The sequence below is a fragment of the Cetorhinus maximus genome, chromosome 22, assembly GCF_964194155.1.
Source record: "Cetorhinus maximus chromosome 22, sCetMax3.hap1.1, whole genome shotgun sequence".
NCBI classification, from domain to species: Eukaryota; Metazoa; Chordata; class Chondrichthyes; order Lamniformes; family Cetorhinidae; genus Cetorhinus; species Cetorhinus maximus.
In genome coordinates, this window is record NC_135900.1 from 65514358 (window position 1) to 65538871 (window position 24514).

The window sequence follows — 24514 nt, forward strand, 5'->3', positions numbered from 1 at the left end:
TGAAAGAGATGGCCCCGAGGGAAGGAGATGGCAGCCCCCAAGTTTAGTGACGCCTCACTGGAATGTCTGCTGGATGCTGGGGAGGCCCACCGTAACCTCCTCAACCCTGTGATGGCTGGAGGAGGTCCACCAACCTCACCACTCTGGCTTGGGAAACAGTGGCAGCAGTGCTCATGCTGCACAGAGGAGGCCAGCCACCCATTTCAGAAAGAGGATCGGCCAGGGTAAGTCAACAATCTGATCATTCTCAACTTTCACACTCACAAGCCCATCACACATTCACAGAGATATCACACATTGCCAACTCAAGGAACATCACCACTCATTCTCACACAGGCCTTCACATCTCCACCTGGGCTCATCTCCTCTGGAGCTTGCAACCTCATCCTGCCCATGGCCCCACTCACCACCCACATATGCCAGGCATCCTTATCAGCTGCTCTGGTGTGTCCTGCTCACACTCTCCATCTCACACAATTGCAGGGAGAGGTCCCAGACATGGGGGTGGAATGCCGGAACTAAAGGTCCTCACTGCCTTTGAGAACAGAGCCATCAAGCTGGCCGGAGAGGAAGTGGACCGTGCCTGCGGTGATGGTGAGGGTGGCAGCAAACACCCATGTGAGGATCTTGCATCATCAGCTTATCCCTCAGACAGCAATACTGTAGGTGCATTGTTCTGTTTGGCAGCTGCCTGCCATGCACTGATTATCTCTACTTTCTTTTATAGGCACCTCTGTCAAAGCGCCTGAGACCCTCAACTGGACAGGCCCTTAGCTCGAGCCCCGACACCTCAAATGAGGAGCCTGAGGGCAGCAGCGTTGAAGACAGGCACCAACACTCACCCACGCCCTTCCAGCAGCGCAGAGACACACACCTTGGTGGAACCTAGTTCTAGAGCAGCCTCGGGGTCACAATCTGGTGAGCATAGTGCACAATCTGGTCCACAGTAGGCGGAGACAGGGACATCCAAGGTCAGCGGCACTTGGAGGGCTGTTGGAGGCCACGGGCTGAATTTTCCCAGAGTTGCACTAGGTATGGTGGCGGGCTGGTAAAATGGAATCCTACTCACCAACGAAAATGGCAGGTTTTCATGCCGTATCTTCTTGAGCCCGCCTCATTATTTATGCATTCCCGGGAAACACGCCATTTCCATGGCAGACAGGCTCTAATTCACCCACTCACCATCACCCCGCTGTTGCATCATGCCAGCCGCCATCTTTAAAAGGAAGCTGCCAGTTCATCGCCACCAGCTCCCCACCGCTGCCTGGGAGACATGGCCAGCAAAGGAAAAAAGATTGCAGCCCCCCACTTCAATGATGGGTCCCTCAAGCGACTGCTGGATGCCATGGAGGCCCGACAGGATTTGCTCTACCCCCGCTCTGGCCACAGGATGGGTAGCAATGTCACCAACCCAGCTTGGGAGGCAGTGGCAGCGGTAGTCAGTGTGAACGCCCTGCAGAAGGGGACAACCACTCAGGGCTGCAAAAGTATGAATGATCTCCTCCGTTCCGCCAGGGTAAGTCACTCTTTTCATCACTCCCAACTCTCACACTCACAAACCCATCACACATCCACAGGGCCCTCACTCACTGCCAGTGCAAGGGACATCACCACTCACTCTTTCGCATACACCGTTATTGCCCTCATCCCGTCCATGGGACCACTCACCACCCATACAGGCCAGGCGTACTTATCATCTGGCCCGGCAGGGGTCCTGATACACTCTCCCCATCTCTATCCATACAGGACAAAATGGCAGGAGGGAAAGGTCGCAGACAGGTGGAGGGATGCCGGAAATCAAAGCTCTGACAGAATTCGAAAACAGCCATCCAGCTGGTCGGCGATGACCGGAACCAGTTTGTGCTGACGGTGAGGTCGGCACTGCTCTAACAAGTGAGGATCCAGCAGTGCAACATCCATCAGAAAACCATGCCGTGAGTGATGTGTCCCCTTTCACAGGCCACTGCCATGCACTAATTATCTCTCCTCGCTTTTGCAGGCACACCTGCCAAACAGCCGACAGAGTCCACAACCCAGGGCCTCCAATCAAGATCCGAAGAAACCTCTGAAGAGGGGTGGGAGGTACCCTCCCTAGAGACCCATCACAGCATTCACCCACACCCTCCGCCAGCGCAAAGACACACACCTTGGTGGGACCCAGCTTTAGCGTAGCCTTGGGATCACAGTCTGGTGAGCACATCACACTTTCTGATCCACAGCAGGCGGAGGCCAGGTCCCTGGCACTCGGAGGATTGTTGGAGGCCAGAACGTTGCTGAGTCCAAGTCAGATGATGAGCCTCTGGACTTGGTCATGTCACAATTGCAGGAGCTGCAAAGGAAAGCTAGGGAACAACAGGCAGGGATGGCCGCTGCACTCCTCAGATTGCAAAGCACAAAGGAGGAGTCCGTCTGTCTTCAGGCTGAGGTGATAACGCCGGCATTGCAACACACCGAGGTCAGCACTGGCAGGATGGCGGCCGCCATGGAGACCTTGGTCCAGGACGTCACTCCTGCACTGCTGCGCGGGCTTAACTCCATTGCTGATGCTATAGTTGGCCTCCAACAGTGTTTACACAAGAGTGGTGTTGGGCAGCTTGATCTCACTCCAGCTACCCCTTCCACTCACGCAGTCAGCCTGGGGCCCTCGGGCACCCATAGAGAGGAGGATCAGCAGGTGCAGATTCTGGGGCCATCCGCCCAGGTGACATTTGGAGAGACCGGCCCATCTGAATCCTACCTTCCTGTGACCTCCGCAGATCCAGCTTGACAGGCAGAGGGGGGTGCCACTGCCACACAGCAGGACCCTGAAAGCAGGACGGGGCCCTGTAAGTCTCAGCCCTCCAGGTGACGGCCGCCAAAGTCATCACAGACAGTGTCACAGTCAGCAGGCTGCCTCTACCTTCGCTGTGGATGTCCGGGGAACACCAAGGCAGGTTTGGGAAAGTTAGGTAAAAGTTGTTGCACAGCCTGGCCATGGTGTTGATCACTTGTACATACTGTTTACTATTGTCAATAAACTCTTAAGAATGTCTCCCTGCCTGTGGCTCCTTATCCTGATGAGCAGTGTTCTTGTCACTCAGATGTGAAACCTTTCTGCACAAGATAAAAGGCAGGTGTCTCAGTTCAGGGCCTCTTCCCTGTGCTCTGTACAGCCTTCAGACCACAGTGATTGTCCAGCCTCATGCTTCCTGGAAACATTACTGATGATTGGCGATGCTGGTCATTGCAGCCAGAATGTAGTGGGCAGGCGCCACAGAGTTCTATCATACTCTCTGGGCTCTCTCAGCGCCTTTAAAGGTGGGGCTGGCCTCCATCACACCAGCATCTGCGATCAGTGATGCTGTGCACCAGCTCCTGAAGGGATGAGGTGCTGAAGGCAGACACAGCATCAGATGCATCTAAAGTTTCTTGGCTGCGTCTCTGAGATGGCCCTGATCATGGAGCGCAAGTGAGCTGCCCTCGGCCAGACAGGAGTCAGACCTTCTCAGAGGCCATGTGAAGATCTATGGAGTGTCCTCACTACATGTTGTCATCATCCTCCTGCGATCGAGCAACCATTAGGGCCTCCACTGCATTTTCATGACAGGAGCGGTCTCACAGAGAGTATTGGCACTGCGATAAGTCAGACTGGAGTCAAACGTTCACAACTATGATGTGAGGATCTATGAGGACACCTCACTGCATGTCGTCATCATCCTCCACAAATCTGGCAGCTATGGGGGTCTCCCGAATACGCCTGCCTCGTCTAGCCAGTGCGAGAGCCTCATCCCCATCATCATCACCACTGAGGACCCCCTCACCCTTGTCGGCGTCCTCCTCATCAGAGGAGACATACAACTCCTCCATCCTCTCCTCAGCCAACTCCTCTCCCCGTTGCAGCGCCAGGTTGTAAAGGGCGTAGCCGACGTCGGCGATGCGTGACACCCGCTGCGGACTGTATTGCAGGGCTCCACCAGACTGCTCCAGGCACCAGAACCACATTTTCAGCATCTAGACGGTCTGCTCCACCAAGTTGCGAGCTGCTGCATGAGCCTCATTGTAGCGTCGGTCTGCTGCAGTCTGAGGCTGCTGCATTGGTGTCATCAGCCACGGCCTCTGCAGGTAGCTCCTTGTCTCCAAGGAGCTAAACCTGCAACCTCTGTGGACCCTGGAAGACTGTAGGGATCTGCAAGCAACTCAGGATGTAGGCGTTGTGCACACTCCCGGAAAACCGTGCACATACCTGCAGGATGCATTTCTGGTGGTTGCATACTAGCTGCACCTTCAGTGAGTGGAAGCCCTTGTGGTTGATGAAATCCACTGAGTGTAGCGATGGAGACCTGAGCGCCACGAGTGCAGTCAATTGCACACTACAGCTGTGGGAATCCTGAGATCAGGGTGAATCCAATGGTCCTTGCATCCTCGTTGTCCTGGTCGTGGGTAAAATGCACAAAGTTGTGTGCCATGGAAAAGACGGCATCCATGACCTCATGGATGCATTTGTGGGTGGCAGATTGTGAAATCCCACAGAGGTCACCTGTGGAGCCACGAGAAATTGAGTGCCGTGGTCACTTTCACAGCCAATGGCAGTGGATGTCCTCCATGTCCCCTTGGTGCCAAGTCTTGCAGTAAGTGGCAGATGTGAGCCACCAGGTCCCTAGACATGCGCAGTCGTCAGCAACACTGGTTCTCAGACCGAGTGTCGCTAGGTGCCGACCAGCCACGGCTCGATGTTGCTCCTGGGCAGTGTGTGCGGGAGCCCCTGCTGCCCCTTCTTCATGCGGTTGCTGCTCCTGCCTTTGCGTGACCAAGTGCCTCAGTTGCTCTCTCCTCCGTCTTCTACGGTCTCTGTAGGCCATCAGGCACACAGCTAGGTCACCAGGATCCATGATCCTGACGTGGTCCTCCTGCAGCATGAGAGACGCGGTTATCATGGCTGTATTCAGCACCTTTCCTGGCCCTGTGTGACTGCCCATTAATGCTTCCTGGAGAGTGCTGGTCACCCCTTGGATGGGCAGAGATAAATGCGCTGCATGGCTGCCTGTCAACATGCGACATGGGGGACACTGGTCCAAATCAGGATGCTGAGATTGCAAGGGGCTGTGGATGCCTCCAGCAGCGACTGCTACATGGCCAGCGTTGGCGAGGAGATTGTACAATGTGTGCAGTTCAACTGCTCTGCAGTCCAATAAAATGGTGGCGGACTCGAAGTCTGTGCTGGGGGTGGGGGGGCGGGGGTAAGGTATGGAGCGCTTGGTGGCCCTTTGGTGCCTCCATGTTGCTTGCATGGGCGGGCAGGCTAGGAGCCTGACCCCAATCATATCACTGTGGCTCTGCCTGACCTGTCTTAGTTGCAGAGGCACGGTCAGTTTACACAGGTGTCCCTGGTGCATAGCCACTCTTTTTGCTTACCCTGACCCCCATCTCAATTGCCCGTGCATGGGATGCAGCACCAGGGCAGCACTTGACCCCACTCAGCAGTCGCCTCCGAGGCTGGCCAGCACTTGTCCCTGAACACCATTCCCCCCTCTCGGCAGTTACCTCTGGGGCCAGGTGTCAGTTGCCCCTGCCCCCCAGCACTTCTGAGACCTGTAAACAACGGGAGAGCTGTGGAGATCGCTGCTCTCGCTCACCTTAGATCCCCCAAAGTGAAGACCGCCAGGTGCACATCGGCTGCGTGCTGTTGTGAAACACGTTGGCGTGCTTTCCCGCCGAAATGGACGGGTGATACGGCAGGGCTCCAAGAGCCTGGTGGGCTGGCCTTCTAATTATATGCTGATATATTACTATATTACAATTGGCTCCCTGCTGACTGATGGCGGGAAACGTGGCCTGCCATCGGCGGGCTGAGTGGATAATCGCAACCTGCTTTCACGCCATCATGAAGCAGGTGATGCCATATCTTCCGCGCACGCCACCTATCACGCCCACCATCAGCAGCCTCGGAAAATTCTGCCCCACGATTCTGCTGAGTCCGAGTCAGATGATGAGCCACCAGACTTGGTTCTAAATCAGTTGGTGAAGCTGCAGCTGCAATCACGGGAAAATCAGGAAGCGGTCTTAGCTGCATTCCTCAGGTTGCAACAGGTGATGGAGGAGTCTGCCCGCATTCAGTTTCAGGTGATAACACCGGCATGCCAACGCACTGAGGCCAACACTGGTCGGATGGCGGCCACCCTGAAGACCTTGGTGCAGGACATCGGTCCTGTACTGGTGCAGGAGCAGCACTTAGATGCCATCAATGGCTACAGCGATTATCAGTGGCTATGCAAGAGGGGGCAGGGCGCCTTGATCACACTCCAGCTGTCCATTCTCCTCAAGGATTCAGTCAGGGACCCTCAGACACCCATAGGGAGGAGGACCAGTCGCAGGACATCCCGGTGCCATCCACCCAGGTGACTCTGGGACTGTCCGGCCAATCTCAATTCTCTCTTGCTGTGACCCCATCACCTCCAGCTCCACAAGCCCAGGAGGGTGCACCTGCTCCACAGCAGGACACCCAAAACAAGCTGGCCCCATCTAGTCCCACTCCTCTGCCTTATCCCCATAACCGTGCACATTTTTTCTTTTCAGATAGCAATCCAATTCCCTTTTGAATATCTATATCGACCCTGCCTCCACCACCCTCTTAGGAAGTTCATTCCAGATTCCAACCACACTTTAGATGAAAGAAATTTCGTCACATCACTTTTACTCCTTTTGCCAATTATTTTGCAGCTGTGCCCTCTAGTTCTTGATGCTCTCTTGAATGGGAAGCTTCTCAGTATTTACTCTGTCCATGCCCCTAAGGATCTTGAACACCCCTATCAAGTCTCCTCTCAGCCTTCTTTTCTCCAAGGAAAACAGTTCTAACCTCTTCAATCTATCCCCATAGCTACAGTTCTTCATCCTTGGAATCATTCTTGTGATTCTCCTCTGTACCCTCTCCAATGCCTTCACATTCTTCCTCAGGCATGGTACCCAGAACTGGACGCAACACACCAGATGAGGCCTAACTGTGCCTTGTACAAGTTCAACATGACCTCCTTACTCTTGTACTCAATGCTTCTATTAATAAGTTAATAAAATTTATTAATAACTTAATAAATAAGTTACTATATGCTTTATTAATTGCTCTCCCAACATACCCTGCCATCTTCAATGACTTAAGTATATATACACCAAGGTCCCTCTATTCCTGCACCTCCTTTAGAGTTTCTCCATTTATTTTATACTGTCTCTATATATTCTTCCTGATAAAATGAATCTTCACACTTCTTTGCATTGAACTTCACCTGCCATTTGTCTGCTCAATCTGCCAACATGTCTACGTCCTTTTGAAGTTCAAGGCTATTCTCATCACAGTTAACAACATTTCTAATCCTTGTATCATCTGCAAATTTTGAAATCATGTCCTGAACACTACAGTCTAGGTCATTAATATATATCAAGGGTCCCAACACCCTTGGCGAATGGGGAACTCCATTACAAACATTCCTCCAATCTGAAAAAAAATTATCACTACTCTCTGCTTCCAGTCACTCAGCCAATTTCTTATCCAAGTGCCTTCTTTCCCTTTTATTTCATGAGTTAGAATTTTGCTCAAAAGTCTGTTGTGTGGCACTGTATCAAATGTCTTTTGAAAATCCATATACACATCAAAAGTGTTTCCCATATCAACCTTCTCTGTTACCTCCTCAAAAAATTCCAGCAAGTTAGTTAAACATGATTTTTCCTTATTGAATCCATGGCTTTCCTTAACTATCCTGCACTTGTCTAAGTGACTACTGATTTTGTCTCGAACTATAATTTCCAGAAGCTTCCCTGCCACTGAAGACAAACTGACTGGTCTGTAGTTGCTGGCTTTATCTTTGCACCCCTTTTTGAACAAGGTGTAACATTCACAATTCTCCAGTCCTCTGGCATCACCCCTGTGTCTAAGGAAGACTGGAAGATTATCACTAGTGTCTTGGCAATTTCCACTCTCACTTCCCACAGTACCTTTGGGTGCATCTCATCAGGCCCTAGTTCCTTATCAATTTTAAGTAAAGATAGTCTTTCTAACAGTTCCTCCTTCTCAATTGTAAATTCTTCTAGTGTAACAGTTACCTCCTCTCTCACCTCAGCCTGAGTGGCATCTTCTTCCTTTGTAAAGACAGATGCAAAGTACTTGTTTAACATCTCCGCCATTTCTCCTGCCTTCCTATGCAAGCCCCTTTTTTTTTTAATCCCTAATCAGCCATTCTCTTTCTTTTACAACTCATTATTCATATGCTTATAGAAGACCTTGGGATTTCCTTTTATGTTAGCTGCCAGTCTCTTTTCATGTTCTCTCCCTGCTTTTCTTATTAGCTTTTTCACTTCCCCTCTGGTCCTTCTAAAGTCAGCCTGATTCTCCATTGTATTTTCTACCTGACATTTGTCATATGTGCACTCCTTCCTTTTCATCTTCACCTCTATCTCTCTTGTCATCCAGGACGCTCTGTATTTATTTGTCTGACCGTTCCCTTTCAAGGGAATATACCTTGACTTTGCCTGCAATATGTTTTCTTTGAAGGTGGCCCTTTTCTGCCAACATTTGATTCCAACTCACTCCAATCAGATGTACTCTCATCCCATAGAAGCTGGCTCTCCCCCAGTTAAGTATCCCTGCTCTGGATTATTCCTTGTCCTTTTCCATGGCCAAGCTAAACGTTATGATACAATGGTCACTATCCCCTAAATGCTCTCTCACTGATATTTGATCCACTTGGGCCAACTCATTCCCCAGAACCAGGTCCAACGGTGCCTGTTCTCTTGTTGGACTGGAAACATACTGTTGCAGAAAATAATCTTGAACACATTCCAGGAACTCTCGTCCCACTTGTCCCTTTGCGCTGTTCCTATCCCAATCTATATTTGGATAATTGAAGATCCCCATTATAATTACTCTATAATTCTTGCACTTCTCTGTAATTTCTTTGCAGATTTGTTTTTCTACATCCCTTCCACTAGTTGGTAGTCTATATGCCACACCGATCAATGTTAATGCACCTTTTTATTCCTTGCCTCTAGCCAGCGAGATTCTGTCCTTGAACTCCTCTGGAACATCCTCTCTCTCCAGTACTGTAATGCCGTCTTTAATCAATACTGCCTCTCCACTCCCCACCTTTTCTTCCTTTTCTATCTCTCCTAAACGCCTTGTACCAAGGAATATTTAACACCCAGTCCTGCCCTTCTTTGATCCAGGTCTCTGTTATGGCAATAATGTCATAATGCCATTTGTCAATTTGTGCCTGTAGTTCACCAATCTTATTAACTACACACAATGCATTCACATACATGCACATTAACCCTGATTTAGGCTTTACTTTCCCCCTTACTCTGACCCCATCTAATGACTTATGATTGCCTATTCTAATTCTATCAAGCTCTCCAAGTATTCTATTTACCTCAATACTACTCATCCGTGAAGCATTCTGCCTGTTTCTTATGTAAATTAGGAGGCTTAAATCCTTATACAGGCCTTTACAGACTGGCCACATCATAATAAAGGTAGAACCTCTGCAAAGCAGGTGAAAATGGGCACTGTCATTTCAGCTGGAAGCACTTACTCAGATGAGGAGGAGAGGGAAAGAAGGGGCAGAAAGCAAGCGGCCACAGAAGCTTTCATAGAATCTGCCTGCAAGACCAAGCAGCACAACCTGAAGGGGTTGAAGGCCAGCAAGGCTTCAAGGAAGGAGGCACCAATACCCTGCCGCAAGAGTCTAACGGGTTAGATCCAGTTATGAGATGGCTGAGGTGCAGTGCCAAAGGAGGATCCCACCCCTAAAGGGAGGCAGTAAACTCAATCTATGAGATGATAGGGCCTGAGATAGCTTTCAACTTTGTAGGTGGGTACCCAATGCCAGTGGCACTGAAAGTGACTGTTCACCCTCAATTTTTATGCCTCAGGTTCCTTCTAGGGTTCTGTTGGTGACCTGTGTGGTGTCCTCAGCTAGATTCTGCAATTGGACATAGCGCTAGACAAAGATCTCCTTATGCAAGAACATAAAGGATTAGTGGATATCACCTGGCATTCTTTCACCCATTGACCTCCATTTCTGAGACCCTCCCCCAATCTAAAGTGTGTCTACTTCGCTCCTACCCTCCTCCAAAACCCTAGCCTCTCCACGACCAGTGAATCTCGTTCCACACTCGCACGTAATGTCCAAAATGTCCTCCTCCATCAGAGTCAGCACTACAAGATTCGGCACTCCCCCACCAGTACAGCTTCACTCTAGGGCATTGTGCTTCCTCTTCTCTTGTGAGGACAAGAGTGCATTCATAAGTCACCCCTCTATATGCCAAAACATTACATACTCCTCCCCAGTATCGCTAGTTTAAGTCCCCAGCACATTGCGGGACTTCTCCCTTCCAGACATGACTGCCATCCTGTCTAGTCCCAATCAGCCTTCTAAGGCACAGGAACATGTGCCAACTTTATCTTGCGGCTTTACATCCTCAAGCCCCACCAAATGCAAGTGCTCACAACAGTGATTCAAGGTGAAAAGAGGCTTCATTACTCACCCTTGCAAAGTGGAGTTGGTCACTCAACCTCCTCTGGCACTACACCCAGGTCCTTCGTACAACTCACCCCCCAGCTGCTGACTACTGCTGCCACGGTCCAAGCCGCCTTGGTCAGATGTGGAGGCCTCCTCTTGCCATCGCGTGGCAGCTTTATCTCCTTGCGATCACTCCCTGCCTGGATGAGTGCTCGCAGGCAGTCATCAGGGAAGAGAGGGGCTGCTTAGTTGCGGGCATTTCCAAGCCTTCTTCCATGGCTTGCAGCTTCCATGACATTCCACGGCCACATTCCTCCTGTCTTTCAATCTTCACACTCTCTCAGAAGTTCACATCACAAACTCCACTCCTGTGTGCTTTTACAACCCCCTGCCCGCAGCCGATTCCATTGAGACACTCACCCTGTTCCACCCCCCACCCCTTCCCCCACCCCAACGCACCAGCGTGGGTCCTCTCAGAAAACATGTTGCACACTGGCTGGCTGTTAATTGGCCAGCCAGCGTGTGACAGCTGTCGGCTGACGGTCTCAGGCGGGAACAGAGTTCAAATCTGCTTCCAAGCCCGCTGATCGCGAGCGTACGCTGAGGGAAAAATTCAGGCCATTGAGTGGAGGGCAATGGCAAACCACCACTGACAAAAAGAAAAGCCAAGAAACAGCTCAGGATGAAGCATCAGCAAACAATGAGTCAAGGGCATGCCTTCAGGCAGAGCACACTTGAATGAATGAATAACACAAAGCACTTAAAATAATCCTCTAAGGTGACTCTATTACTCCTTTATCCTGTTCTCTCTCAGTTAGACACTTAGGAATATGTGCTAACATTAAAGAAAAAATACATTATAAACCTACCCAATTGATTAAAAGGATCTTCTTAATGCTGCATGCAAAGCAAACCATATTCCATAGTTTCTGTTCAATATCTCCTTCAATGGCTCCAACATAAGGACTAGCATAAAATGGAAACAGATGACGGGTAACAGCTCTTCTGCTCTAAGAATCTATTATTAGCCCAATCTTAGAAGGAGATGCCTATTTTTCATACCAGCTACTCCTCTAATCGGAGTGGAATGGTCACTTTGTACCATGTTATAGTCAGTATTGTGCGGTGGACACCATACACTAAGAACTGTGTTGTGGCTGAGCAAATTTATTTTATATAGGACCCCTACAGATCACAATAAGGATACTTTCATTCCAATATTCAAACGGGATTTCAACATAAATTCTACAGGTGACAGGATGATTTGAACACCCCAGCACTCCCTAAACCTCTTGGATATATTTCTAAAAATCATAATGCTTTATACCCTACAGCACATGAAAAGAAAAAAAGTCAATATATTACTAGAGTGTTGTGGTCCTAACCCTAACAATGACCTAAGTCTGAGTATTAAAACTTTCATATATTTCCTCACATGCCTCCTTTCATCATTGGGTGCATCAAGTTTGATCTATGCTACCACAATAATCCCTCTCTCACTTCAATAGTGAAAGCAGAATCCTGTTTTGAACAATTTTTAATCTATACAAAATTCCAATACTTTAATTACAAATAAAAAGCCTCTCAGTGCAGAAATCTAATAGGTAACAGTGATGATGAAATTGGAAAATTGTAAGCTTAGATAAATGTAGTTTCGAATGCTATAGTTGGTCTTCTGGGTTTCAAGTTGGATTTCTCCACAACACAGAAGTAGGTTATTCTGTATAACAAAGTTCTCCTTTTAACAGACAGCTTATATGGTATTATGTGGCCAATACCATATAAACTGTTTATTCAAATTGATAAGAGTAAGTGAACTCGAAAAATTAATAAATCTTTGAGAATAGCGTAGTTTCAAGTATAAAAATAGAGTTCACTTAAAGGAATACTCTAGAATTCAGCCCCATAATAGCCTTAACATCAGGAATTTTTCTCTCCTTTTTAGTACTGACTGCTGCATATCTACCTATGTACACCAAGAGCTCTCACGCTTCTATCCCAAGTGTCCATTCTCCCCAGAGAGTGAGTGTCACAGATCATTTGGCAGTAGAGGGCATCCTTGTTAAATCTGATTTTGCTGCATTTGGCATCATCACATGCATTTTCTGGCAAGAACGAATATAGTCAAAAGTAAGAATCCAGGTTTGTCCCTTTGCAGCTCAAGGTACCAAGGCCAAACAAAGTCCCTCCAATGTTGTTCCAGCCAATTCAATACAGATCGCAAATCAAAGATTCCTCTTGTTCTGTACAGCTCACAACCACAGTGGGTAGCGCATATTGCTCAGTGAGCCATCAGGGGACCCACAGTATCACTTTTTTCTCCTTTTAACTTTTCAGTACCTATCCACAGAAATAGCACATAAGATGTCAGCCACCATATTCTCTCAAACTTTATTTTTCCAACTGGGTTGGTGGTGAACTTCTCACAAGCAGTTAAATAAGAGACTACTGTAGATCCTGAGCCTAGGATATTCCCTTAAGTTTTTCCATTGGAAATATTCTACATGGTTCATTTACACTAAGAAACACTTTTTAAGAATTCAACCCATATTGATCTCAGAAATACACTCCCGATTACGAATACCATTATGTATGGATTATACTATTGAGGTCAATATAGACTTACTTTATTGCCCATCATACATATTAAACATATATTTTGCACTTCCAACTTAGACTATAAATTTAAATATACTTAAACAATAGACAAAGTCACTTCACTGCTGTTGCTAAATTCAGAACAACGGACATGTAAACTAATGGTTACAGTTGCTATAAAATGGGCTTGGGAACAAATGCAGTTTATCATGGACGCAAACTGTGGACTTATAGGTTTTGCGTGTGCTCTCCAGGAGCAGAATCATAATGGGTGATGAACTTTCTCAGTTCTTCAATGCAACGTTCTCCTATTTCACGCAAATTTTCTCTCAGTGAAAACTGTATCGTATTTTCCAATGATGGGTCTTTATCAATGAGCATCTGAACAACCATGCCAAAGGTTTCACAGTCTTGTCTATACACCTGAAAGACAAAGTGAAGCTGTTTTAAGTTAAGAATAAAAAACCTGATTCTAGTATTTCAGTGCAACATGATTTAATTGAATAACTTTTGGAATAGTCTCAGCCTTCACAAAAAATATCATATAATTATGCAATTTTATACAGTACTCAAATCAAAACATTGCACTTTACATGGTAAATGTGTATCTCAAAGAAGGCAGATGCATATGAATGTTTCTTTAAGATTATAATGCGCTTTAAAATTTAAAGTTCTAGTTGTGAAAAGTACAAGATACAGATTGGCCTGAATTTTTCCCGTGTCGGGCTGGCTTGGCGGGAGTGGGTGGGTGGTCGCAGAGCCGACCGCCACCCATGATCGGCTCTACGCTGCCATTTTACGCCCGTCCAGCATAAGACACGAGTGGTAGCGCACAGTGCTACCTGTGTGGGCAGGGAGGAGGGAGAGATGGGGCCAGCGCTCTTTCGCGCGTACGCGTGAAAGAGCGCTTCAATCTCCCTGAGGCATGGAGCTCCCTCGGGAAGATTGAAGCACTTCTGAAATAAATAAATAAATGGATTGAAAATTTAATTAAACATGTCCCCTTACGTGACTGTGTCACATGAAATGGGACATGTTTTTATTATTTCAGAAATTTTTAAAATTTAATTCAGAAAAGCTTTAGGAAATCTCATCCCACTCGTAGATGAGGTTTCCTAAAAAACATGAAGGCAGCTAGGCCTTTTCACCTGCCCGCCAACCTTAAGGTTGGATGGGCAGCGTAAACAATGACACTAATTAATTCGTTAATGGCCTTAATAGGTTATCAGTTATTGGTGGGCACACAGCTGACTCTGGTGCACGCCTGCCAAAAGAAACATCGTGTCATTTTATGCGCCGGCGTGTCGGGCCCACCCCCGCACGCAGACTGAAAAATCCTGGCCATTGTTTTTCAAATCTCTTTGTCTCACTCACACTGTTACATTAAAGGCACTATTAAAGTTAAGTAGTTATTGTTGGTTGCATCTGAAATATTAGAGATAGACGGAGTTTATAATTAAATTATCGAATCTTGACTGGGTTTCTGTATGCTTGTTGCCCAAGGCGATACCATTTAGCTTTAAATTTCTTATATAAAGTATTAAAAGGTTTTATTTCTAATTAAAAGATCATTGACTACGATATAATTGAATGACAAACAAATTACATCTTTCAAGAAGTACTTTTTGTCCTGTTTTCTTCAAGTGAAGTAGTCATCTGAAGTCATTAGAGGAATATAAAAACACTAAACAGCAAACATGCATTATTAGCAAATATTTCCACATAAGGTTATGCTTCAGACACATTTAGACAAACACATTTTACATTGCTGTTTAATGCAGTGTGACTTATATTGCATATTCTAAGTATGAATAGTTAAGCCTATAACCACTGAATTTATAGTTTGCTGGTTAATAAATCTTTAGTATTTTATATCTCATGGCGCAGTCTAAAGAAATGTTTACTCTACTGCCTTCAGTTAAGATCACGAGAGGGTCTATGATATAACCATTAAATTAAGTACAGTAACCAAGGTTTTCTGTTCAATTCCTGGACTTACTACAAATTACCTAGATGTTGCCCAGATAAAGGCTCACTCTAGGTGATAGGGAAAGGTGAAGTGATCTCAGATATTGAGCCCAAGGCTACACCAAAGTAAATGATCAGGCTAACTTAACTAGTTTATTGGGTAGAATAAACATATAGTTTTATTAATAATATTTTTGCAAGTTATAACTCCACAGGTAATATTACATATGAATTACTAAGCAGGAAAACACTATCTTAGACCACACATATTGCACAAACTAAATTCATAAATGGCTTCACTTTTAAACATCACCCTTAATTTCAGTTTTCCCTAGTGAGCAATACAAGAATTGTTGTGTGGTCTATGTCTGTCTGCCACTGCTAATGCTAACTTTATGCTTTGGCTTCAAAACATGAACTTCTTGTTTCCTGAGAAACAAATAACACTGTATAGGCTCAGTAAAAAGTAAGCACAGAAGAATTGTAGTGCAGTTCCTTACTTGATTAGAATAAAATATATAACATATTTGTAAATGAAAGTGTTAACTAGGCTATGAAAGAAATAGCATTCTCGCAAAGCAGTGCGATGCTTTTTCTTTAATAAGAGGTTAAATAAATTAACAATGTCAATGCTGTTTCAAGCCTTAATTCTCTTGTCAAACTTTCTTAAAATAAATCTTAACTGGGTTAGAGTGTTGCTTATTGGTTACCACCCAAAGAACAGTAGGCATTATTATTTACTTTACAAGCAACTCTTCCTTTAGCATTCACTCTAAAGGAAAGAGCTCAAATTGTTTCTACTGATCATAAAGGACTGAGTCCATCACCACTGCTTTTTGTGTTCTGGATGATGTAATATTTCTATTATTACAGATTATTTTTTCTTCCAATCCATACATGCTTTATTAACTCAATTTGTACTGTGGCCTATCAGATCAACAGCTAAAATATAAGCAGAACAACAAACCCCACAGTTTGATCTGCCACTGTAGCTGGCATGCTGCTACATAACATCATTTTATTTAAGGCTTCTTCCGATACTGCTAAGCACCCCAACAATTATTTCTAAAAGAGTATCAAATTTAAATTAGTTCAGTTAATGGCAAGTTTTCAGCTGTCTTTAAATGGTACTAAAGCAGTTGTGGTTGTAAATTGGATTTTTAAAAATTCAGTTTTTATAAACTTCCAGCAGATCATTTTAAAATCCTGGGTAAAAATCAGGACTCAAGGATATTTCAACAGCTTAACATTTAAAAATTGCACATATTTTAGTAAGATGAAGTAAAGAGTGCTAAGATTGCGATGGTGTCGCTTGATTCCTTAGCCAAATCAGTACTTGTTTTCACCATTAAAAATTACTTTTATTGAAAGGTGGCTTTAGCAGCAAATTACATATGAACAGTAAATAAAAATAGATGTTTAAACTGAGAAATTAAATGCTCCAAGGTAAAAATCTCAATGTGTTCAACCTCGAGGACCAGAAAATTTCTAACTTCAGGATATCAAAGACTGAACTAATGACATCCAATTTCATTATGTGCCTTCCAACCCTCTTGTATGACACCATGTCAAAAGCTTTTTCAAAAAACTAAATATATGTCTACTGGGTTGCTTTTGTCAACCATGTTCCTTATTTATTCAAAGAAACTCCACCAGATTTGTTGGGCATGGCTTTCTACCCATAAGGACATGCTGAGTCCTTCATTATTAATTTGAAGAAACTATATACTAAAAGCACAACGCGTGTTTTTCAAGCACATTAACAATCCTACAAAAAGTGAAACTCTAGTGTGAAGGATCAGCACCGTTACCTCCGGTGTCCTGCAAAGATCTATCTTTGGCCCTGTCCTATTTCCTCATCTACATGCTGCCCTTTGGTGAAATCATCTGAAAGTAGTGTTAGTTTCACATGTACACTGGCGACACTCAGCTCTACCTCACCACCAACTCTCAATTCTTCAACTGTTGCTAAATTATTAGGTCGCTTATCTGACATCCAGCACTGGATGAGCAGAAATTTCCTCCAATTAAATATATTGGGGAGATTGAAGCCATTGTTTTCGGTCCCCGCAACAACGCCATTCCAGAGCTGATGACTCCAATCCTCTCCCTAGCAACAGTCTTGAGATTTAGTGTTCACAACCTTGATGTCACATTTGATCCCGAGATGAGATTCTGACCTAATATTTGTGCATTCAAGATTGCCTATTTCCAACTCCATAATGTTGCGCAATTTCATCCTGACTTCATCTGTTGCTGAAACCCTCATTCATGCCTTCGTTACCTCTAGACTTGACTATTCCAATGCACTCCTGGCCTGCTTCCCACACACTACCTTTATAAACTTAACGCTCTGCTGTCCGTGTCCTAACTTGTGCCAGGTCACCTTCACCTATTACCCCTGTGCTCATTGACCTGCATTGGTTCCTGGTCAAGCAGTGTCTTGATTTTAAAATTATCCTTGTTGTCAAATCCCTCCATAGCCTTGCCCCTCCCTATCTCTGTAACCTCTCCAGTCTCACAACCTTCCAAGATGTCTGAGCTCTTTTAATTCTGGTATCTAGTGTATTCCCAATTATAGCTGCTCCACCATTAATGGCCAAGTCTTCAGCTGCTTAGCCCTAAGCTCTGGAATACCCTCCCTACACTTCTCCATCTACCCACCTTGCTTGCCTCCTTTTAAGACACTCCTTGAAACCTACCTCTTTGAATCAAACCTTTGGCCATCTAACCTAATGGGTGGGATTCCAATTCCCAGGTTAGAACCCTAATGTCACGATGGGTCCTAAGTACATATCAACGTAGAAACGTGTAAGCAACTCTATTTTGATGTGTAAATTGCTTAATTGGCCAAGAGCTGCATTTGCTGCCCAATTAGTGGCTGCAGAAGCGGGAAGAGGTGGAAGTAGTGTGCACATTTTAAAAGGGCAGGTGGCAGCCATTGCCAAGGCTGCCATTTGTCCAGAAAATGGAAACTTGGCCTGAGGCAGAGGGCCAGGGACGATGCCTTTTCCAGCCTTCCATTTTTCGGATGACTTGCCAGAGGTCCTGCTGGAGGTGGTGAGTGCATGCAGGAACATTCTCTTCCCTGCCAGCAGCAACAGAAGGCCTGCCATACTCACCAAGAGGGCATCGCTATAGGTGACACATGAGGTTAGCAGTAGAGGAGTGGTAAGGCTAAACTAGGTGCAGTGCAGAAAACTTTTCAACGACCTTTACTGTCAGCTATAGCTCAATTGATAGCACTTTGGTCCCTGAGTGTCTCAGTTCTGGGTTCAAGCCTTACTCCAGTCACAAAGGTCAAGGCTGACACTCCAGTGCTGTACTGAGGGAGAACTGCACAATCTGAAGTGTTGTCTTTCAGATGAGACATTAAACTGCGACCCCATCTGTTTCCTTGGGCACTGTAAAAGATCATATGGCACTATTTCGAAGAAGAACAGGGGAATTATTCCCAGCATCCAGGCCAATATTTATCCTTCAATCAACATCACACACAAAAAAATCTGATCATCATCACATTGCTGTTTGGGCTGTTTGCTGCACACAAATTGGCTACCACGGTTCCTGCATTACAACAGTGATTGCACTTCAAATCCTTCATTGGCTGCAAAGTGCTTTGAGACACCCAGTGGTCATGAAAAACAATATACAAATGCAAATCAATCTTTCTTTCCTCTTGGGTCTGGCAATATAAATATAAGTTGTTGTTGTTGATGACAAGATACCCAGAGGTATGCTTCCCAGTCAGCGGTCACCAGAGTGCAGAAGAGGGGGTCATCCTGATGGTGCAATAAAGGTGATCTCACTGTGGGAGAGCAGTGTGCTCTGGTGTCTTTCTGACCTATAAGCATAAGACAGAACCCTAGTGCCACTGATCAGGAGGCTTAAGTTCAGTCTGCAATATTGTATGCGAATGAGAAACTGCAAATAGCGAGAGAGGGAGGCATTGTCTGAATGGCATTGTTCTTCATCTTGCAGCTAAAAGGGAGTTGAACACTCAGGAGAATGAGAGGTCATGCCTGGAAGATGGACTGCCAAAGCTTGCTGTACTAATATGTTTCAAGGACCAGGTCCTTGACATGGCCAGAATGTCCAGCCTCGGGGACACTGGGGACAGAGTGGGAGTCCACTGCAGATAGGGTGAAGACATCTCAATATCTCCAGGTTCAGGGGATGCATGACAATGCTCCCTGTTCAACCAGCTGTCAATGCACAAGCTGTCATCTCATTATTTTAAGCTGAAGAAGCATCTGTTGACTGTATGATTACTCATCACCACCTTCTCGAATGTCTCCCATATGCCAGCTGCAGAGGAGCAGGACTCCACTCTCAACAAGTTCCTGAGGACTCAGAGAAGGAAGACACAGAGGAGGAAGATACTTCAGAGCTTATATTGTCAAACTTTACTAGTGCACCCCTCCGCCGGCGCAGATACTCGCAGCTCAATAGGTCCTCACATGCTTTGAGCATGCTCTGAGCATGTGAGCTCCTTGTGAGAGTGGCCAACCTCTTGGAGAGCCATGCATGCTATCAATCAGAGTGGTTGCAGGAGCAGCGCACTGAGATACACAGGGTGCATGCTGGATGCAGCAGCATGGATCAATTTGTGGTGCAAATGGTGCAGGGAAACATGGATTAGATGCCAGCTGCACCCTCCAGTGATCAGGAGGTCATGAAAGGGCTGAGGGGATGATAGATGGGGATGAGCCACGGGGCTCTGTCATCATCATCATCCATTCCCGCCTGGCTTCTCTGATGGGTGAAACATCTGTGGAGTCATGCCCTGTGAACTGAAGCTGTTCTCACAGCATTGATAGCACAGTAACTGTATAACAAGGATGGCCACCACAGGCATCTCAGGCTCAGACAGGCACAAGTGAGCAGCCTTTCTCCACCTCATCCACAGCCACAGGGGAAGCACAGTGATGGCATGTGCTGACGAAGCTTGTGTTAGGTTCAAACTCTGGAGCCCTTCTGCCCTTCCTTCTTCATCCCTGCACCACAGCTGCACTGGGGTCTGCCTCTGCACTAGCAATTGCTGCTCCTCTTCACTGATTGGACCAAGGTTAGAGAAGCCTAATCCCGTTTCCTCTGATGTACTTCCTTCATGGGCATTGGACTGCGGCGTCTTCCTGAACAACCCCCCTATACCCCTTGCCTCCACAACCCCAGCTCTTCCCCCACAAAAAAGTCCTTGTCATTAGCCCCTGTGAATGAGGGCTCTCATCCTTCCACCTTCAATGTTTCCCCGTGCCTCTGTCCTGACATTTCAAAATGCTTCCTACTATGTCACCACCTCTTCTTTCATGTTGTGGATCTGACGGTGGGTCGAACCCAACCCTTAAAACGTCTATTCAAATCTGTCACTTAAACATGCAGGTTGCCTCTTCCGACTCCCATAGTGCCTTTCCAAAATCTGCATATACTGGTCTCGCTTCAGGAAACTGGCATGCCAACTTTGGGGAGGGGGTGGTGGTTAGGGGCTGCTTTCATGACCACCCGGCTCTGAAACTGCCCTCTCAAGCAATGAAAAATCTTGCCCAATATCTCCTTATGTGGCCTGATGTCATATTTTGTTCGATAATGCTCTTATGAAGTGCCTTGGGACATTTTATTATGCTATTGGCGCTATAGAAATATAAGTTGCTGTGTACCGAGGCAACAACAGTATTGAATATGAAAAGGTTATCAACTGGTTAACTTTTTGTGAGGTTGCTCAAGGACAAAAATAAAAATAAAATTTGTTTGCCTGCGATTCTCTAACTCTCCCTCACCCTCCTGTCTACTTGCTTTCCATTCATTTTCTCACTGTATGACTCAGACACCATGGACAGAATTTTAACATTAAGTAGTGGGGAGGGAAGGGGGGGAAATATGGCAATGCTGCCGGGAGGCTTACGTCAGCTAGAAATGCTATTATGTTGCCAAGTGATTCTACTCACATTGGTGGTGCATGGAAAATCCTCAAAGGGGATAGCAGGTCTCTGTGGGGATACTCTTTCGAGTTATCAACAGTCACAGATTGCAACTCTTTTCGAGTACAATCACAGTTCTTGGATTCCGGGAGTGGGACATGAACCCACAACACTCTGATTCAAAGGCGAGGGTGCTATGAACTGAGCCACAGCTGACACCTCTCTCTGTGGGGATACTCTTTCGAGTTATCAACAGTCACAGATTGCAACTCTTTTCGAGTACAATCACAGTTCTTGGTTTCCGGGAGTGGGACATGAACCCACAACCCTCTGATTCAAAGGCGAGGGTGCTATGGGGATAGCAGGTTTGATCTCTAAATATGTTAACAGGCAATTAATTGAATATTTAATCCAGCATTCTGGTTTTAACAGCCAGCATGAGTTTTCCAAGCTGTGTGAAACTTACGAGGATCAACAAGTCAAGAGCAGAACAGGAGTTGATGGCTCTGTGAAACTGACAGGCTGGTATCAGGAAGTTATAATAATTCTCATTATGTTATTGGAATTTATTGTAAAATAGTGGTATCTGTGCCTGTATGTGAGGCTTAATTAGATTACAGGCAGCTGGTCTGTAGGCTTTGATGCAAACATGGTAAACATGGGGGAAGTTTGGAATCTAAGGTGTAAGAGGACATCTGCATTTTTAAATAAATCAGACTAGATTGTTATCAAAGGAGGGATCACCTAGCCAGGTGAAGCTTAGAAACAGTGTGTTTATTTTTCCCAAAGATTACTGGTAAAACTTAGTGCTATGAGAGATTGCTTTTATCAGAAAGATAAAGTCCAAAGACATAATGAAACAATGGGAATTTGCATTCAAAGGGGAAAATATGTATAAAGGAGCAAAAGCTGTGTGTAAGGATAGATCTAACAAGTGTGAAAAGCCTTCAGCATCTATGCCTCAAGCTGCTGTCTTAAAAGAACTGAAGTTAAGAAAACTCACTTTGAATTCGACTGGTCCAGGGTTTTGTGTGACACCTTGCCTGGGTCTTTTAAAAGTTGTGTGTTTTACTGTTGCCTTAACGAAAGTGTAACTGGGAGTCAGATTAAGTAGGGGGTTTAGAAGTTATCATAGTAGTAATTTGCAGATATATGTATGTGTTTGAAATCATTTTTGTTAACAAATGTTTAAGCTAGTTTTGTAGAAACCTATAAGACTTGGTGGTCTTATTACTACTGAATTCAAGGCATGCATCTTGAAATTTATACAAATTGAAAAACAGGTTGTGGCAGTTGTTTCAAGTTTCCCTCTGGGATTTGAACAATTCAGCATTTACCATCAGCTGTGCCATAATATAGTTGGGGGTTCTTTGCAGGATATATTTGAAATTCCTTGATTGGTTTGGAGTTGGTGAATCTTAAGGTTATGAGTACGAGAAGCACTTTGAATTCAGGAGTTAGTGTGTTTTTTTTTTAAGTGGTGGGATTGCAATATGGCTTTGGCAGTTGCTCAGACTTGTCTGGGAGATTAAGTTACAACTTTGGCTGATTTACAAAAGGTAACTAAAGTTAGGTTAATGGAACTGGCGGATAAATTACAATTGGGGTTATCTACAGGGGAGAAGAAAGCAGATATAATTGAAGGTAGAGCACAGCATTAAAGTTGGAAGTCATACCTGACACTAGTGAGTCACAGCTGGAAGTAGTGAGGCTTTTGTTAAAAATGAAGAGGCTTGAATTTGAACAAGCAAAGGAACTGAGAAAACTTGAATTGGAGACAAACGAAAAGGAAAAAGAATTAGAAATGAAAAAACTGGAATTAGAGGCAGAAGAAAAAGGAAGAGTATTTCAAAGGGAGCAGGCAGAAAGGCAGAAGAGAGAAAGAAAACAAGAAAGGGAATTAGAAATGGTGAAGTTAGAAAAGGAGAAAAGAGAAAGAGAGAAAGAGTTCCAGCTTAAAATGCAAGCAGATAAAAAAGAGATGCCAGTCGGTGAGTAAGGACTTATTTCCAGATCAGGACCTAGTGGGGAGATGATTAAATTTGTACAAGCTCTTCCAAAGTTTGAGGAAAGAAATGTGGAAGCATTCTTTATTTCATTTGAGAAGATAGCTAAACAGATGACATGGCCACAGGAAAATTGGACATAGTTGTTACAATCCAGGTTGGTGGGTAGAGCACGTGAGGTTTATGTCAGAAGAAATGTCGGTGAGCTATGATGTGGTTAAAAAAAGGCTATTTTGAGTGCATATGAGTTGGTTCCTGAGGCATACAGGCAGATATTTAGGAATATGAGAAAAGAGCCTGGGCAAAATTATATTGAGTTTGAAAGAGTAAAACAAAGTAATTTTGGCTGCTGGATATGGGCATTAAAGATAGAGACAACATATGCAGCTCTTACAGAGGTAATTCTTTTGGAAGAATTTAAAGATTCAATTCCTTTGGTAGCAAGAAACTCATGTAGAGGAAAAGAGGATTGAAACGGTAAAACAAGTAGCAGAGATAGCTGATGATTATGGGCAGAATTTTCAGGCAGGCGGTGCGGGAGTGAGCATGGACCCAATCGCCGCCCGTAATCAGGCAGTGGCAGAACTGCAATGACCACCGGGTCCAATGGCGATCTGGTGGCCTGTTTTAAAAAGCTGCTACAGCCTTTCAAAGGCTGCAAATCATGGCCAGCGGAAGGGCTCCCCAGAGCGCCCCTTGTTTTTCTGATGATTGCCTTGCTGCCCTCCTCGAGGAGGTGGCAGCATGGCGGGAGGTCCTCATACCCCAGGATGGGAGGAGGCCTCCCCACATGACCAAGTGTGCCTGGAGGAGGTGATGGAGGTAGTGAGCTCTTGCGACATGGTGCAGCGCACCTGGATTCAGTGTCACAAGCGCTTCAACGATCTGTTGCGCTCAGGAAGGGCGTGTACCATGTTGGCATCAGGTAAGCTTTCCCCCTGGCGCCCTACCCATCACCGCCAAGTCTGCATTGAATCATTGACAGTGTGTGGCCTTCACTGGGTGGGCCAGCAGATATTGCCCATGCCAAGGGTACCCTGAGAGGGTGGTGAAGAGATGGGTTCTGCACCTGCAGCATGTGATACACTGTGACCCACATGATTGTTTTGGGGGGCAAACTGGAGGAGCTGCACCTAAGCGCTGTGCTGGAACTCCAGGACATGTCAAAGTCAAGGTGATGACATGCTGGGGCGGGAGCTTCAAGGTGGCGTGGCACCAATTGATCTGCTGTCCTCTGCACTCCAAGTGCTTGCGCCTCCTTGCTATGGAAGGTTAGACCGTGTGGTGCCTAATATGATGTAGGCAGCATTTGGCCATGGGGGCGGGGGCGGGGGTGGTGGGGGGGACAGGCCTAGCATCTTTGTGTGTGTTCAGGGTGAGGAGGCACTGGAGCCCTGCAATGTCCCACTCTGATTGGGGTGGGTCGTGTGCGAAGAGAGTCCAGGTACAAGTACCTCTTCTCTCCTTTTCAGGAGAAGAATGCACATAACGCAGCCGAGCGGGTGAGGACTGGCACAGTTGGCGATTCTCAGCCGCTTCGAGC

The 24514-nt window shown here is 45.8% G+C and overlaps 1 protein-coding gene across 5 annotated transcripts in view; it reads right to left on the bottom strand.

Annotated features, from left to right (window-relative positions):
• Positions 1-12853: 12853 nt before the first annotated feature.
• The window catches only part of pphln1 (periphilin 1), a 207829-nt gene continuing 196168 nt past the window's right edge, over positions 12854-24514 (bottom strand). For all 5 annotated transcript variants that reach the window (XM_078568452.1, XM_078568455.1, XM_078568456.1 and 2 more), the window contains one exon: positions 12854-13502. In XM_078568452.1, coding sequence (XP_078424578.1) covers positions 13308-13502 — 195 coding nt within the window. In that variant the 3' untranslated portion in view covers positions 12854-13307. The remainder of the gene's footprint in view (positions 13503-24514) is intronic.